The 16,629-nt window shown below is 33.8% G+C and overlaps 2 protein-coding genes across 4 annotated transcripts; one reads left to right on the top strand and one right to left on the bottom strand.

Annotated features, from left to right (window-relative positions):
• Positions 1-917: 917 nt before the first annotated feature.
• On the top strand, positions 918-7,772 carry LOC133679990 (uncharacterized). Of its 2 annotated transcripts, none has more exons than XM_062102759.1 (9): positions 918-1,375; positions 1,578-1,782; positions 1,908-1,998; positions 2,725-2,870; positions 4,119-4,362; positions 4,715-4,819; positions 4,911-5,093; positions 5,718-5,919; positions 6,737-7,772. In XM_062102759.1, exons 1-9 carry the CDS (start codon positions 1,216-1,218, stop codon positions 7,228-7,230), a joined length of 1,830 nt encoding a protein of 609 aa, XP_061958743.1. In that variant the 5' UTR covers positions 918-1,215; the 3' UTR covers positions 7,231-7,772. The 2 variants fall into 2 exon arrangements, with proteins under 2 accessions (XP_061958743.1, XP_061958744.1); XM_062102760.1 differs by having other exon boundaries at positions 920-1,099.
• A 3,032-nt stretch (positions 7,773-10,804) lies between these two features.
• On the bottom strand, positions 10,805-13,402 carry LOC133680082 (transcription factor DIVARICATA-like). Of its 2 annotated transcripts, XM_062102900.1 has the most exons (3): positions 12,950-13,402; positions 12,111-12,793; positions 10,805-11,680 (listed from the first exon to the last, which is right to left on the bottom strand). In XM_062102900.1, the coding sequence occupies exons 2-3, from the start codon at positions 12,539-12,541 to the stop codon at positions 11,185-11,187; spliced, it is 927 nt and encodes a 308-aa protein (XP_061958884.1). In that variant the 5' UTR covers positions 12,542-12,793; positions 12,950-13,402; the 3' UTR covers positions 10,805-11,184. The 2 variants fall into 2 exon arrangements, with proteins under 2 accessions (XP_061958884.1, XP_061958883.1); XM_062102899.1 differs by having other exon boundaries at positions 12,111-13,402.
• Positions 13,403-16,629: the final 3,227 nt, after the last annotated feature.

Below are 16,629 nucleotides of genomic sequence, written 5' to 3'. Positions count from 1 at the left end.
AATATAGATTATATATATTATAAATAATGAAGTTTAAAAAGATTATTTCAAAAGGTTTTTTATCTCACATTAAAAAAATATTATGTTAATATGTTTTCTTTTAAGTTAAAAAATTTAAACTAAAAAGATTTTTTATCTCATATTGAAAAATTATAACCTTTTTCTTATGAATATAGAGTATATATATTAAAAGACTTCAAATCTCACATTGAAAAATAATTTTTTTCTTATGAACATAAAGTATATATACTAAAAGGTTTCAAATCTCGTATTAAAAAAATAAATTATTCTTCTAGTATTTATATAGTGAACTTTGTAAATGATTAATAACCAGTTAATATATATATATATATAAAGTCTCTAGTTAGGAGAAAAAATATATTTGAAAAAAAAAGGGATCTCGTTCGGGTTTTGCTGGGTCGCAAGTCAACCCAGTTTTTGCTTATCTTGGTCTTTTATCATACCCAGATCAATTCAACCATTAAATTAACCGAATCTTGGATTGACTCACTAGACCGATATAAATTTAATAACTATGATTTTATATTGTTAGTTGATTTCGCGAGGACTAATCATTGTTACCTTGTGATATGAAAATAATTTTTAAAATTAAATAATAATAAAAACTTGTAATAAAAATTATTTATAATAAAAAATTAATTTTTAAAATTAAAAAAATTCAATCATGATTATCTGTAATGGAAAAAAGGAAAAAGAAAAAAGAAATCAAACCCTGTATAACCACTTATCTGTAATAAAAGGAAAAAAGAGAGAGAAATAATTTTCAAAATTAAAAATTTACTTAAAAGATTATTGTAATTTTGCTTATATGCATAGATTAGTTTATACCATTTAATTAATTTATTTTTTCAAAAAGAAAATATAATAATATTTCTATCATCTTCATCTTTTAGCTGATTAGACGAATCATCTTGCAGGAGTCCACTAGTTGGCCAGTCGAATTCTTTGGATCAATATTTCTTATTCCAGGCTCGCCGTTGTCATTCAATCCAGACCACATCTTTACCTTATCATTGCCTTGCCAGTGGTTCTCTTCTTGTAGGCTGTAACTACCGCCATGTTCCCGCTATAAAATAATGTAAGGAGCACCTTTGTCTACTTCTCTTCTCTTGCTCGTATCTTTCTCCTTTTCAATCATTCAAAGCAAATTGGGCCCAAACATTTAGATTAGTTCCAGACAGTTAGATCAGACCAATGGAAAGCAGCAGCAGCATTTACAAAGACCCCAATTCACCCATTGAAGCTCGTGTAAAGGACCTTCTTTCAAGAATGACTTTGAAAGAGAAGGTTGCCCAGATGACCCAAATCGAACGCTCTGTTGCCACTCCCCACTATCTTCAGGATCTTGGAATTGGTATTTTATATATATATATATATATATATATATATATATATATATATATATATATATATATATATATATATACATATCCTCTTCAATTTATATGTTATAGTCTAAATGATTCAATGAAGTTTACGTTTGCTGTCGTTCTTCTATTTTTCGGGTTTTCTTTCTTTTAAGCATTTCTTCATTAAGTTAGTGGACTATTTGGTAGGGAGTGTAATGAACGTTGGAGGCAGCGCACCTTTTCCAAATGCAAAGTCGTCTGACTGGGCGGATATGGTTGATTGGTTTCAAAAGTTAGCACTTCAGTCGCGGCTTGGTATACCCATTATATATGGGATTGATGCTGTTCATGGTAATAATGGTGTTTATGGTACCACCATATTTCCTCACAATGTTGGCCTTGGAGCCACCAGGTGAGTTTTTAATTCTGTTCTTTTATTGAGTGGAATAGCTAGCTTAATGTTCAGATTAACATTTCTGATACGTTTACAACATTTGAGAAATTAGAGAAAGATTAATTTCAGAAAATGTGATATAGAGATGCAGATTTGATGCGGAGGATAGGTGTTGCAACAGCTCTTGAAGTTAGGGCTTGTGGCATTCAGTATACGTTTGCTCCGTGTGTGGCTGTAAGTTCTTGTAAATGCAATTGGATAATCCTTTTGAGTTCTCTGGTTTTGATTTGTTCTGCAGCAGGATTTCTAGCTGAATTAATTCACTGTCTAATCATTTTAATATGAAATTTTGTACAACTTGCAAAATCGCCAAGAAAAAACCAATAGAATCACCTAGTTCTTCCTAAGAAAATAAAAGTTTTTGCATTGAAAGCGTGCAAGTAGCGATAGAAAGAAGTGTAAAAATTTATGTAGATGCTTTTATTACCTTTGTTTAATCAATGCGGTATTCATGGTCGGTGAATATTTGCAAGATTCAAAATAACTCTTTGTTTGTAGACCAGATGTAATTCTTGATAAACTGGATTGGGATCCTCTCATATTCCTTTTGTCATATTTGTTAAATCTAAACTATTAAATTCAAACCGAATGGACATGATTTAATGAATAATTAAAATGACAAGAACTTAACCACCATAATATAATGAAAATAGGGTTCTTTAAATTTAATGATGTAAATAATTCTTTTATTGAGTTGGCTTGGTACTAATCTTAGAAGATCATTTATTGTGAAAAGATGTGGTGCTTTTAACACAATAGTATGGTATCTTTAAAGAAAATCCAGAATTAACATATAGTGGTATTGTTGGTTTTCTTCGGTGTTCTTTTCTTCATTGTTTATAGTCCTTCTTGCTTTAAAGCTATAGTATGCAGAATAATTTATTCAATGGGTGCTGACAGGTATGCAGGGATCCCCGGTGGGGAAGATGCTATGAGAGCTACAGTGAAGACACTAACATAGTTAGAGAGATGGCCTCTATTGTCACAGGCTTGCAGGGACAGCCACCTGAAGGACACCCAAATGGCTACCCTTTTTTGGCAGGAAGGTAGAGAGAAGTTAATATCAAACATTTTTCCATTTTCATTACTATCATGGTTTGCATATTGCATCTTTACTAGGAGCCGTAGGAACTGGGCCGAGACAAATGTGAGACTGTTTGGACTCAACTCTAGTGTCTGTGTACATCTACAAACTTGGCTTGAGCTTAAGCTACTCTTAAGTCACCCTGCTTACCTAAGCTTATCACACTTGTACCAAAGTTGAGCTCAGTTCACTTGGGTCAATGACTGTTATAACTTATAAGCTATAGCTTGAGTGGATATTCAGCTGAAGTTTGATATATCACAACTTAAAAGACTGCAGCCTCATAAAAATACTTAACAAAGTAAAAAAAAAAAAAAGTAGACCCCTGTAGCCTTGTCGAGGTGAAGCAGCATCCGTTGCCTAATGGGTTACATTCCTGTGGAACTGAACTACTCCAAGACATGCCTCATGATAATTTAGTATCAAACATTTAAAGGAAAGTTATATTCATGAATCAATCAAGCCCAATACCAGATTTTGGGGACTCAACTTGTTTATATAACAAGCATAGAAATTTGTTTGAGCTTAAAATACACCATGAGTTGATCTGTAAAAGACGTGTAAATGTATTTGGTTGAAAACATCATGAAAGAGCTTGCAAAATCTCCAAACTAGCCAGTCTCCAGTGGATCTTGAGTTGTTTGGATCATTATTTTTAATAAGTTAAATAACAATATCACATTTCTCTGGACACCAAATGAATTTTATTTTTTTGGAGGGTGAGGAGTGGGGTTGATCTGTTCTTGAGGGCTTGTTTTCGCATGGAGAAAATTTTCATACTTGTGTTTAAGTTCACATGTTAATTCACTTGTTGGGCTTACTATTTGTGGGGTAATATCTACACATGAAAGGGTGTTGATTATAGTGTTGCAAATTCTAGAACAAGTGGCTGCATAACCAAATGTTGTGCGGTTAACATTGTTTCTCTTTCATGTTAGGAACTTTTGTGAGCAGCTTTCTGATAATACGACCTATTAGCCTTAGAAACCTCTCTTACAACACTGGCAATGAGGCTCTAGTTGTGCTTGTTGGAGTTTAATGCAAGAAAGTCGTTGCCTGAAATTTATTTCCTTGTTCAATCTACACCGCCTGGATTCTGCAGATCAGTTCCATTCTCGTGCATGCATAATGTTGACCTATATATGTTGTTTTGTAAATTGACTTGCTACTCTAACCCCATGCTTTTTCATTGATGATTATTTGATCCCAGAAACAATGTTATTGCCTGTGCTAAGCATTTTGTTGGAGATGGGGGTACTCACAAAGGTTTAAATGAGGGGGATACTATATTGTCTTATGAGGATCTAGAGAGGATTCACATGGCACCATATCTAGACTGTATTTCCCAGGGTGTTGGCACTATTATGGTTTCTTATTCTAGTTGGAATGGACGCCAACTGCATGCTCACCATTTTCTCCTGACAGAGGTTTTGAAAGAAAAGTTAGGTTTTAAGGTAAAGATTGCCTCTAATTTTTATTTCAGAATCTTCTATCTGTAAAATGAATGTTAAACTGACACTAAACTAAAACAATGATATGCAAAATTTGGTTGATTTCTTGCTGGCTTGTTAATCTCGAAGTTTTATTTTTGGTGATCAATAAGACTCAACAACCTGACTTTTGAATCATTTAAATTTTAAAGTGTTTCCACTTTTTCTTTTTCTTCCTTTTCTTTTGTGGAGGGAGGAGATAGCAGGCTGTGTTGGAATATCACTCCTGCTTTAATCAAATACTTTTATGTTTTTATGGAAATGAATTTTTGAACGTCTGGGTATTTCTGACTGGGAAGCAAGTTTTTTGTTGCAGGGTTTTGTGATTTCTGACTGGGAAGCACTAGACCGACTCAGTAAACCTCTCGGGTCAAACTATCGTCGCTGTGTTTCCACTGCTGTTAATGCTGGAACTGACATGGTAGAGATAGAACTCAAGTTCCTGTAAGCCTATAATAAAAGTTTCTTTCCTTGATTTATGCCCTTACTTCCCAATGTGCAAAAATATGCAGGTAATGGTGGGGCAAAAACATAGAGAATTTATGAAAGATCTGATTTTTCTGGCAGAATCAGGGGAGATCCCGATGACCAGGATTGATGATGCTGTTGAAAGAATACTGAGAGTGAAGTTTGTGGCTGGTCTTTTCGAATATCCCTTTGCTGATAGATCTTTACTAGATATAGTTGGTTGCAAGGTAACTTTCAGAATATCCAGCACATAGTAATTGCGTAGTTCTCTCATTAGAAGATACAAAATTTCCCCATTTTCCAGCCAAGATGAATTACTTTTTCCATCTCTTTTAGGTTTTAAAATCATAAGTGAGAGTTAGACATGGTATACTTGTAGACAGTGATGTTCCCACTGTTGTATCATGCATCATTGTCACTTGATCTAATTTCCATCTGAGGTGGTAACAGACACCTTAATCGCAAAACTGAAATTGTAAAATCAACACTTCAAATAATTTTTTAGGTACTGTCAAATAAGTTTTTGGGTACTGGAATGCTGAATCCATCTGTGGATGGGGAGATGACTGATCAACATACAAAGGGAAGAGAGGAAAAAATGTTGAATTTGAATATTTATGGAGGTAGGCAACACAGTATTGATAATGCCACCAGTTGGAGTACTGGAAACTGATTTAATAATGTGAATGAGGAGATCAAATCCCGAGTATTAGAAAAAGTTGTGCGTGTGCATACAGTTTGTACATCTATATCATTTTTTGTCACCACTAGTTTGTAACAGATTTAATGCAGATAACACTGTTCAGTATATTCCTTAAGTTACCTTTTTTTATCTTAATGCTTTTATGCAGCTGCATAGAGAACTGGCACGTGAAGCAGTTCGCAAGTCCTTAGTTCTCTTAAAAAATGGGAAGGATCCAAAGAAACCACTTCTTCCACTAGATAGAAGTGCTAAGAAGATTCTTGTTGCTGGAACACATGCTGATGATCTTGGATATCAATGTGGAGGTTGGACCATAGCCTGGAATGGGATGAGTGGCAGAATCACCATTGGTATGCAGTTCTGTGGATTTATCCCTAATAATGAAATTTAACTGATGTGCATGTAGATCCTCAGATGCCTAGGGGGTTTCTAGTTTTCTTTGAAGATGCTTCCTGGTAGGAATTTCTACTATTGGGGAAGTGCATATATAATCCACCTGCCACATGCATTTGCTGCATGAGTACAAAGTGACACTTTACTGCAAGTTGTTCGTGTGAGTTCCTTGTCCGGATTTCATTTAGTTCTTAACTTGGATATGCTAACAACTATCTATTCAAGTTGATTTTGATCACTTGTTGGAATATTCCTGGGTTGCAAAAATTGCATTTGCATCTTTCTCAGGATGTGTCTGTTTGTGGGTGAGCGGGTGTGATGTGTTTTCTCGCTAATGATTCTGTGTTTTCCTCTCACTCCCCTTTCTTGAGAGGAAAATAGAATGATAAAGAAAGAAAGAGAAGAAGCCAGCTTATAGACTTGGAACGTGTATTTAATGTCTTAACTCTCCTTTTAACTTGTATTGATCACTACAGTATCATGTTGGGGAACAAGATTTTGTCTGTTAAGTAGTTACTAATTACACAAACAGGGAATAGTTCTCATGCCCTCCCCTCTCCATCTCCCATCGAACCCTTTTATGATTCTTGTAAGATCCCTGGTCAGTCCCTACAATTATGCAAATTCGAGTTTAGTAGCTAAACTGGCTGGCATTGCTATTTTGAAATGCATTGCAATAATAAGTGTTACTGGAAAAATACACACACACTCTTTAGTACATGATGCTGTGAGTAAATGCAGGCATTACACTTATTAATGTCGCTTATGTTTCAGGGACAACTATCTTGGATGCCATTAAGGAAGCAATAGGAGAGGAAACCGAGGTGATTTATGAAAAAATTCCATCACCAGACACCTTAGCAAGCCAAGATTTTTCTTTTGCCATTGTAGCCGTTGGTGAAGATCCTTATGCAGAATTCAATGGTGACAATTCAGAGCTTGCAATCCCCTTTAATGGGGCTGATATAATAAGCTCAGTCGCTGATAAAATCCCCACATTGGTTATTCTGATATCTGGAAGACCTTTGGTTATAGAACCATGGCTCTTGGAAAAGATAGATGGTCTCATTGCTGCTTGGTTGCCTGGAACTGAAGGAGAGGGAATTACAGATGTTATATTTGGAGATTATGATTTTAGTGGCCGACTGCCCGTGACATGGTTTAGAAAGGTTGAGCAATTGCCAATGAATTTAAGAGATAATTCAGACGAACCTCTATTTCCATTAGGCTTTGGGTTAACATGCAAAGCGGGCAATTCTTTTGACTGAATAAATTGAAGGCCCAGATAAGCCCAGGGTCCAATATTTTCGATCAAGTAGGGCAGCAAATAAGGGTTCCTATCGTTAAATTCCGAGAACCAATTCTATGCTTGTCATAAACTTCATTCCAAGCTCGGTCTGCAAACCCTCGGTGGTCCATATCCGTATTTTCTCCAAGCTGTTTCATTGTTCGACATATAATTAATAGTGAACTTGGTGTTGAGATGACAATAATGAGGAGGTTATGTGAGATGGATATATCACATCAATGTTGCAAGTGTGCAAATCTCTGTCAATAAAAGGAAAGGGAATTTGGAAGACTAAGAATTGCAGAATCAGATTCGCAGCCACAATAATCTATAATGGTATGCTCCTTTTTTTCATCCATTTTCTCTTGTCCCAAGATGCCTCTAATTGTGGTACTGGAGTCTCTTTGTTTTACTCGAAAGGGCATTAATGTTATATATAGATGGAATGCTGCTTCTGCTTTCCATTGCTTCTTCTTTTGCTTGTGTGTAAAACTAAGCCCTCGATAAGTAATTATTCTTCTATCTCTGATGACCAGATAAGCTTCGTAGGGAATCAAAATTACTTCAGCAGGCAACCTTACGAACCCTTTTAACATATGGCTAGGAAATTAGAGCTGCATTATTATCGAAAATATTATGAAGTATATTTCAACTAAAACCATTGTAGGAATCGGAATATATAGTTGAGAAAATAGAGAGCAACTAGATAACCGAAAGTGTTAATAATTGACATAATATTTGTGGTTGTAATTGGTAACTTGTAACCAGTTAAGGTCTTGATTGAAATAGGAATAAAGTGAATGGAGGTGCTTTCATGTGCAAGTTGCAGAAAGGTTTGTCCTCCTTTAGAAAAAAGGATAGTGACTGTTCTTTGTCATTTATTGCTGAAAAGGCTAGTTGGGATGGCCCTGTTGCTACCAGCAATGAAACTGTATCACTTACGCCTATTGAATTTGATCACAGTAGATATATGCCGTCCTGTATCGGATGGATTGAAGGGAATGACAGCATCTATATGCAAGGGACATGGGTGGTCACTAGGCTTTTACCATGTTTGCTCCATTAAAGCACGATGAAATGACAATGGTGGTATCAATGGCAACAAGGCAGCAGGCTTGGCTTTAAACACCAGCCAATCTGGCTAAATGCCAAGTTCCAATCCTTGAAATCTTGAGGTGGATTTCACTTGGTTCCTCTTGCTGATAGTTTACAGGCATCATTAGGCAATTAGTTAGATGAACAGGGGGAAAAAGAAGAAGAAATCTTGTGTGGAACACAAGATATATTGCTGCCAAACAAGATTAAGTTCAAATGAAACTTGAAACACCTTTTTAGTGAACTTTTGGAAGTTACTTGTAGCTCACAAATCATCACTGCGAGGATGATTAATTCATCGAAATGGAACGGATGGTTAAATCAATGTCATTGGCATCATAATAAAAAGAAATACTTTTTTGTCTACAAGGCATTGTAAATCATTAATTCAATGCCATGATTGATTCATAGGAAGATTCTTCGTGTGCCATGGATGCAAAACCTAACATTAACAAAAGCGAGTTACTTTACTGAAATTTCATGGCAATTGCAGTAATAATTCATCATGACTAAGTTGTCTCATTCGGCAGCAGTCATTAGTTCAACAAAACACTTAATTAACAAGAAGATTCTTTCTCCTGAAGGAGTGAAGGATGCTTAAAGGTCAAATGAAAATTCCCCCCACCAAGAGAGAATCTCTATGTCCACTTGAAAGAGTATAAAATTATGTGTCTGGTGGTAGTGTGATGTAGTATATTTTAAAAAAATATTTTTTAAAAAACATATATATTAAAATAAATTTTCATACTTTTTTTAATTTTTCACATCATTATATCAAAATCATCAAAAAAATATTATAAAAAACATTAATTCAATAAGTTAAATATATATTTAAAACGTGTTTAAAAACAGAATTTATTGCAATCCCAGCCACATAAAAAACATATATAAAAAAGAAAAGTACCCTATCCAAGCTTGTGATTAAATTGGATTGAAATCTTTGAGAAGTTTTATTTAATAAGTTAAACCGTACAATTAGGATCACAAAACAGTAAAGCTTCCATGAACTTGGAACATTCTTAGGCAGGTGCAATGGCCCTGCCAGCAAGCGTTCCCAATCAAATCTAATGTGATGTGCATCTTAATTATATATGCTAAGAGAGGTTAGAACAAAAGATGTACGGATTAATTGATTAATTAAGGACGGAGGTAATCTGGCCTGGATCTTGCTTGGTACTATGGTACATAATAGTTTAATCAAATAATTTGTAGCCCCAGAGACGGATCTTCTTCTTCCTAAAGAGAATCTTCTAAGAAAGATCCATGTGGAGAAAGATTGCTCAGGCAAAAAAGAGAAGGGAATTGAAGTGGAATGGAGAGTCAGCCTCGACTACGGTTTCAAAGGTCAAGCCAAGTCAAAGAGACCATTTATTTCTGTCATTATTGGTGAAGATTTTTCACAATTTCTAGGGTTTAGAAACTGTATTGAATTTTAGGGATTTGCACAATTTCTATACTAAAATCCATGCAGGACAATAAAGATTTGAAGAAAAAGAATAGAGTTTAGAAGAATGGAGGTTGACTTTGTAATTTTTATTCAATTCATAAAATATATATATATATATATATATATATATATATATATATTAAAAATCTAACTATAACAAACAATTAGATTTATAATCTACTAAATGAAATATTCAATAATAATTAAATCAAACCCAACAAATAAAATCTAATAACATAAAAGTTATATTATTCTACATTATTATAAATCATAGAAAATATAAACAATGTCTCGGCACGGTATTCCTATCCTCTATCCTCACTGTGGAGTGAGTTTGGACTTTCAAGGCAGAAGTGCAGAACCACATTGGCTGCCCACAAGCCACACCACCAAGCAAGAGGCAATCGTTTCTCAGATTCAAGTGCAGCTGCAGATTCTGGAGTGCTGCTAATCAAATGGGGCTAAAATGCAAGATGCAATTCATCAACTATTGATCTAAAGGAATGGAGAAAAAAGAAAACAGAATACTGAAAAGTTCAGAGATCCTCCTGCAGCTTTAAGTGGTCACCTTCTACAGATACTAACACTACACACGTCATAATAGTCAAGCTTTTTTGTGCATCCGCTGCACAAGCAGGTCTATAAATGCTTAGCTTTCAACTTATTATTGAAGATGCTAATCACGTTGATTCCTTTATTGCTTTCTCTCCACCTTAACTTGGAATTCCTTGTGTTTGCTTGTTGATCTATGCAAATCCCCTTCTGCATGTTTTTAATCTCATCTTAAAGGGCACATCTTTAACGTATCAACTTCAAAATTCAAATAATGGGTCAGGTAATATCAAATCTGTTTATTTTGCGGTTCAAAATGTTTTTGAAAAAAAATATTTTTTTTATTTTGTATTTGTTTCATATTAATTTTTTTATGTGTGTTTTCAATTATTTTAATATATTAATATTAAAATTAAAATTAAAAAAAAATAAAAAACATTATTTTAAGCAAAAAAAATAATTTAAAAAAATCCCCGCTACCACAGCGTGGAAGAGTCCCGCTCCCACTTCAAGATTATTTCCTACGCTCTTCTAAAACAAGATCCACATAACACATTCCCCGTGCCTATTTGGATAAGGCCACCACTCCCTACATCACAGAGCAGGTGTTCTTGAATACAAGGATATCCAGCCTCAGTTTTACAATCAGGAAATTGAATTCCAAGCAAAACAGAATCCTGTCCCCTCCAAGTTCACGTACTGTTGACTAACTTAGTTCTTGACAGCTTATACACAAAAGACCAGAGGAAAAAAAAAACAGTAAAGAAGGCATAAGCACAACTATACTACTGAAAAGAAGACGCGGAGTTATGAGCCATGGATTAAAGAACAACCATTCTCTCATCCATGAGGGTAGTGTTGCGCAGATTGCATCTGAAAACCCATGGTTTGCTGTCCAATGTAAGAGTCATGAACAGCACCTCTATGCGGATTCTGGCCTTGCATTTTAAGCCCATACGAGTTAATCCCATAAGGAGAAGACATGAACATATTTGCATTTGTTGAATTAAAAGCCATGGTTGCTCCACTGTTGGGCTGGTTCCATTGGAAATGCGTTCGAGGCATGGCAGCAGAATTGGGTTGCTGAGAAATCGCCCCAGATTGATCAGGTGATGTTCTTTTGTTGTCCGGTGAAGGAGTTCTCGTTTCGTTGAGATTGACAGTGGTTATATCATGAATACTAGCTCTCCTCTTATCCTTCCCTCCTGATAGCTGCCTGATAAAATACTTTTGTGCGTGACTAGCCACCTGAGTCGGTGTTCTACTGATAACAAAATTGCGAGATATGTTTCTCCAGTCCCCTTTACCATACTTCTTCAAGCCCATCAGAAACAGCCTGCGGTAAATTGAAGGTTAGGTCCAGTAATTTGTGCGAAGGAACAAGCCATTGCAAATATCTTAACTACAAAACAGAAACTTTAAACGAAGTTATGGCAACTGGCAAACACATCCTCCTTTAAAGTACAACTGCGATAAAAACATATCCACAGTAACTGAATTTATAGATTCTACTACACTTATGCTCTCCTCCAGATTAGATTCTTCCACGGATTATATTCTCAGCCACCACCAATTCGAGGAGTATGGCCTACCACCATATTACACTAAATCCACTGTATACAACGGAAAATACAAGGTTTTTTAAAAAGAGAGAGAGAGAGAGAGAGAGAGAAAAGAAACTAGCCTTTTCTTGAATCAATAACTTCATATTAATTCCCATTCAAGCAAAAAATTAACCAATAATATGAATACATATGGAAACTTACTTGTGTTCTTCCTCTGTCCATGGAACTCCTTTCTTTCTCTCCTGATCGGTAGGTCGGCCTGTCGAAGATCTCTTTCCACCAAGGCCATAAGATTGTTTGAACCCATCATAGCCATAACCATTGCCATTAACCCAGTCCAATGTGAATGGAGAGGAGCTATATCCTGGAACTGGAATCAACCCTGCTTCTATGTAGCTAACATCAAGTTCTAGTTCTTTATACTGCTTTATCACATCCTCTACTGTCTTCCCTGGAATCATAGCTGCCACCTTGTGCCATCTATCAGAAGTTTCCTTATCATAAATTGCTAGAGCATTCTCAAATGCTTTGTTCTCTGCTATAGTCCATTTTGTGTTCTTGCTCTCTTCTGCAAGCCAATTCGAGCTGGAAAGGTACGATCCAGGAGATAGGATTTCCGTTTCCCACTTCATTGTATCAAGTTGTTATGTTAACATGCCAGTGAAGTCAAACAAACAAATTCACTTCGCAGTTACTATGATTACAAGAAGTGGCTAGAGAAGTTGGATGTATGAAGGAGAGGAAAAACAGAGGAATAGGAGGAGAACCCAGAAGAGGAAATGCAGAGAGATGGAAGTTTCACCACAGAAATATCAGCGTTAAATCAAGAAGGCATTTGAAAGGAATCAGAATCGCTTTTTATGCGTAGGCATGCCCTCAGGAATCTACAAAGGACAAAAAAAAAAAAGCAAAGAAAATTTAGCACAAGCAATCTAGAAGTAAAACACCTAAACCCTAAAACCACTGGTGAGATCTGAGCTTAAGCTCTAAAAAACTTTTTAACTGAAGCAAACATATAAAACACAGAAAAACAATAACACCTGAAAAGAAAAACCAGCTGACAAGAATTCCAAAAGAGGAAAGCTTGTAACTTAAAACACACTCTGTCTCTGTAGCTTCAATGAATTTGATAGCCCAACAGAAAGAAACTTGGAGAGAAAAGAAAAGGTGGGAATGAAAAACAAAAGATCTCTTCTTTCTTCCTTTTCTTGAGGCCTGAGCAACAGAGAAAAGAGAAGAAAGAAAAGAAAAGGTGGGTATAGTGACTCCAATGAGTAGGAGGAGAGAACAGAAACAGTAGCAGAAATCACAAGCCCAAAAGCAAAGCACCTCGCTTAGCTTAGCTTAGCTTCAAGGAATGAATCTCATGAGTTTTTCTTCTTTTTTTTTTCCTTTTCTTTGTGGCTTAAATCTTGGGAAGAGAGAGAGAAGCAGTGATTGGAGGTGGTGGGTTGTTATTGGCTGGTATGGGGTCTGTGGATCCTGCAAACTTAATGAAAAAGTACCTCCCCCTCTTATCATAATTCTCTCTCTCTTATTTTATTTTTTTTCTAAGAAGATGTTTGGTGTAATTTTCCATTTCTTTTTTCTTTAATTTTCTGAAACAATAAAAAAAATTGATTGATTTTGTTTTCTTTTGAAACATAAGAACAATAACAACTGTACATATGTTACCCTTGTCGTTTTTATTTTTAATTCTTTTTTTAATTTTTAGACAACTTTAAGAAAGTAAAAGAAAGTGGTAAAAAAACAGATGAATAGTGAAAATTTTGAAAATAGTTTCAAAATATAGAATAAAAACAGAAAACAAGAAAACAGCAACATATCTAAAAGATTCTGTTTCAAAAAATTTTAAAAATAGAAATCTTTTTCTTTTAAATTTTGAGTTTTTTTGAAAATTTTATTAAAACTTTGACTTTTTATTGTGGTTGTTAAGAGGATAAAAAGCTTATTTGTTATTGTTATAGTAGGTGATTTTTAAATTACTTTTTGCTTGAATTATATTAAAATAATATTTTTTAAATTTATTTTTAATATTATTACATTAAAATAATCTAAAAACACTTAAAATAAAAAAAAATTCAAAAATATTTTTGCATCACAAAAACAAACTTTTCCAAAGAGCTTCCTTGTGCTAAAACATGGTCAACAGATGCACATAAATCCTCTAATTTAGGCCCTCGGATCGAACTACCTAGATAAATGATATATTTTTTTTTTCATTTCTTATGATTATCTAAGGAAAATTAACAACTGTGATATACTTTTTCTTTTTCCCATCTCTTGTTTATGTTATTGTCGGTTTTTTTAAATGGCAGCCGCCAAAGCGACGGTCCAGATCAATAGTAAGACCACACTGGTCAGGTGGGCCCTAACACAGTTACAACACCTCTTATTGGGCAGCCTCCCACATCATTGAACATTGTTATCGTCTCAAGCAATGGAAGTAGGTCCTTGCACAAGCACCCTCGATCTTGACATCTGGCACAATATTATTGGCTATATTTCACTAATTATAATTGTCCAATAAATCATAAGTGAAGGACAGGGTTGACCCAATGAGCTGGATCCACGTCACAGGTTAAGTCTGTGATTATGAGACCCGAGCATAGGGCATCACAAGCAACTCTCGGCCCAGTGGCCACCTCCAGCCAGCCAGCCAGCCAGCCAACCACGTCTCCCTTCTGTTCCTTTTTCACAATGTTTGTTAGTGGAATTGAGTAGGAGAATGTTACAACTCCCCACTCTCCTTTTAAGCGCGTGTTATCTAACTTACCAACCAAAGGATCAGAAAGCAGTGGAAGTCCTTTTTTTGTTCTCAGCTAATTAAGGTTAGAACGGAAAATTATGTCTTAAATAAGTTAAATTAATATGGACCAAAAATATTTATTTATTTATTTATAAATTTGAATTTCGAGAATTAATAAAAGAATAACATCTTTAATCAACAAGTGAACCCTATAAAAATCTAAATAAATTATCACAATAGTATAAATAACGTAATTAATTTTGTTTGGTCAAACACAAATTTGATTTATTTCATCTATGAAAACCAAACAAATAGTTATGGTTTTTTATATCATGCATTTTGCAATAATTCCTACCATAAAATATGGTTTTAGGGATAATAAAGGGATTTTTTATGCTAAAATGTGAACAATCTAAATAATCCTTCAGTTAATAAATAAAATAAGTTACAAAAAATATATTTTTTGAAATATTTAAAATTTTAATAAACCTTTAGTTAATTTGTATGTGTAGTGCAGAAGAACAACTAATAACTCATGATACCTTGTTTAAGAAAATAATTAAGTTGGTAAACAAAAATTTAAAAATTTGTATCCAACATCTATACAGTGAATTTTAAAGTAGGGTTGCAGTTGCTTTTCAAAATATTTTTTATTTCAAAATATATTAAAATAATATATTTTTATTTTTTTAAAATTAGTTTTGATATTAACACATCAAAATGATCTAGAAACATTAAAAACATATTAATTTAAAGCAAAAAAAATTAAAATTTTTTAAAGACACTTTTAAAATATAATGTCAAACAGAACCAAAGAAGGTGATATATAAAGTGATTGGGTAGCTTATCCAGATCTCTATGATTGGAGTCTATTATTTCAGCCCCTCTCCTGTAAGATTTGTAAAATTTTTTGTGGCAAGATATTTGAGAGTATTATAGCGGTTGCTTTTTGAAGTGTTTTTTTTTTAATATATTAAAATAATATATATTTTTTATTTTAAAAAAATTATTTTTGACATCAGTACATCAAAATAATATGAAAACATTAAAAATATATTAATTTAAAACAAAAATAAAAATAAATTTTTTTTTTAATTTTTTTCAAAAACATTTTCAAAACACAATGTCAATGATCGCTCTAGTGTTGTTATCTCTTTAGAGTGGTTAGTAGCGTGTTATTTTTTATTTTTTAATGCATTTGTATTTCATTCAAAAACAAGTTATCAAATTAATATTATTTTAATATTTTTAATGATCTTGAAGTATTAATATTAAAAATAAAAAAATATATATTTTAAAATAAAATAAAAACATTTTTAAAAACCACCTCACATTATAATACCAAAAAAGCAAACTCAATTTTGAACGAACTAGTTAGATTTATACTAGATTAACATTCATAATTTTAATTTTCCGATGATGGTGGGCTTAGATATGTTATACATGTGGACTCCTCTAGCATGAGATTTAAAAAATAGAGAAAATATATTTTGTTTTATGACTTTAATGAATTTTTCATAATTTTCATATTTTTTTATTATTAATGTAAGTGTATAGGTTTGTTTACATGCACTTTAATTAATTCTACAGATTTTAAAGTTAATGACCATGTAAATCTCTAATAATCCTAAAAGAATTCAAACTTATGATTAATGAAGAACAAATTCAAAACTTGGCTAATTAATCACACTTATTTCTACTAAATACAGGATTTAAAGGGATATCCATATGCTTTTTAAAATGGCATATATTCATGAAATAAAGCGCAGAACCTATCAAAAAAAAAGAAAATTGAAATGTTTTAGATTCATGAAACAGAGTAATTTAAGTATACGATCTTCCCTTAAATATCTTCTTCTTCCGCTCTAAGTTTGAGCATCCTTTGCGAGCCTCGGCCAATACAGCCGAGCGGTCCCCTTGCTCCACTGTTCTTGTCTCTCTCTCTCTCTCTCTCTCTCTGCCGATCTAAAC

The sequence above is a fragment of the Populus nigra genome, chromosome 19 (assembly GCF_951802175.1).
Source record: "Populus nigra chromosome 19, ddPopNigr1.1, whole genome shotgun sequence".
NCBI classification, from domain to species: Eukaryota; Viridiplantae; Streptophyta; class Magnoliopsida; order Malpighiales; family Salicaceae; genus Populus; species Populus nigra.
This window is presented reverse-complemented; position numbering and strand designations above follow the sequence as displayed.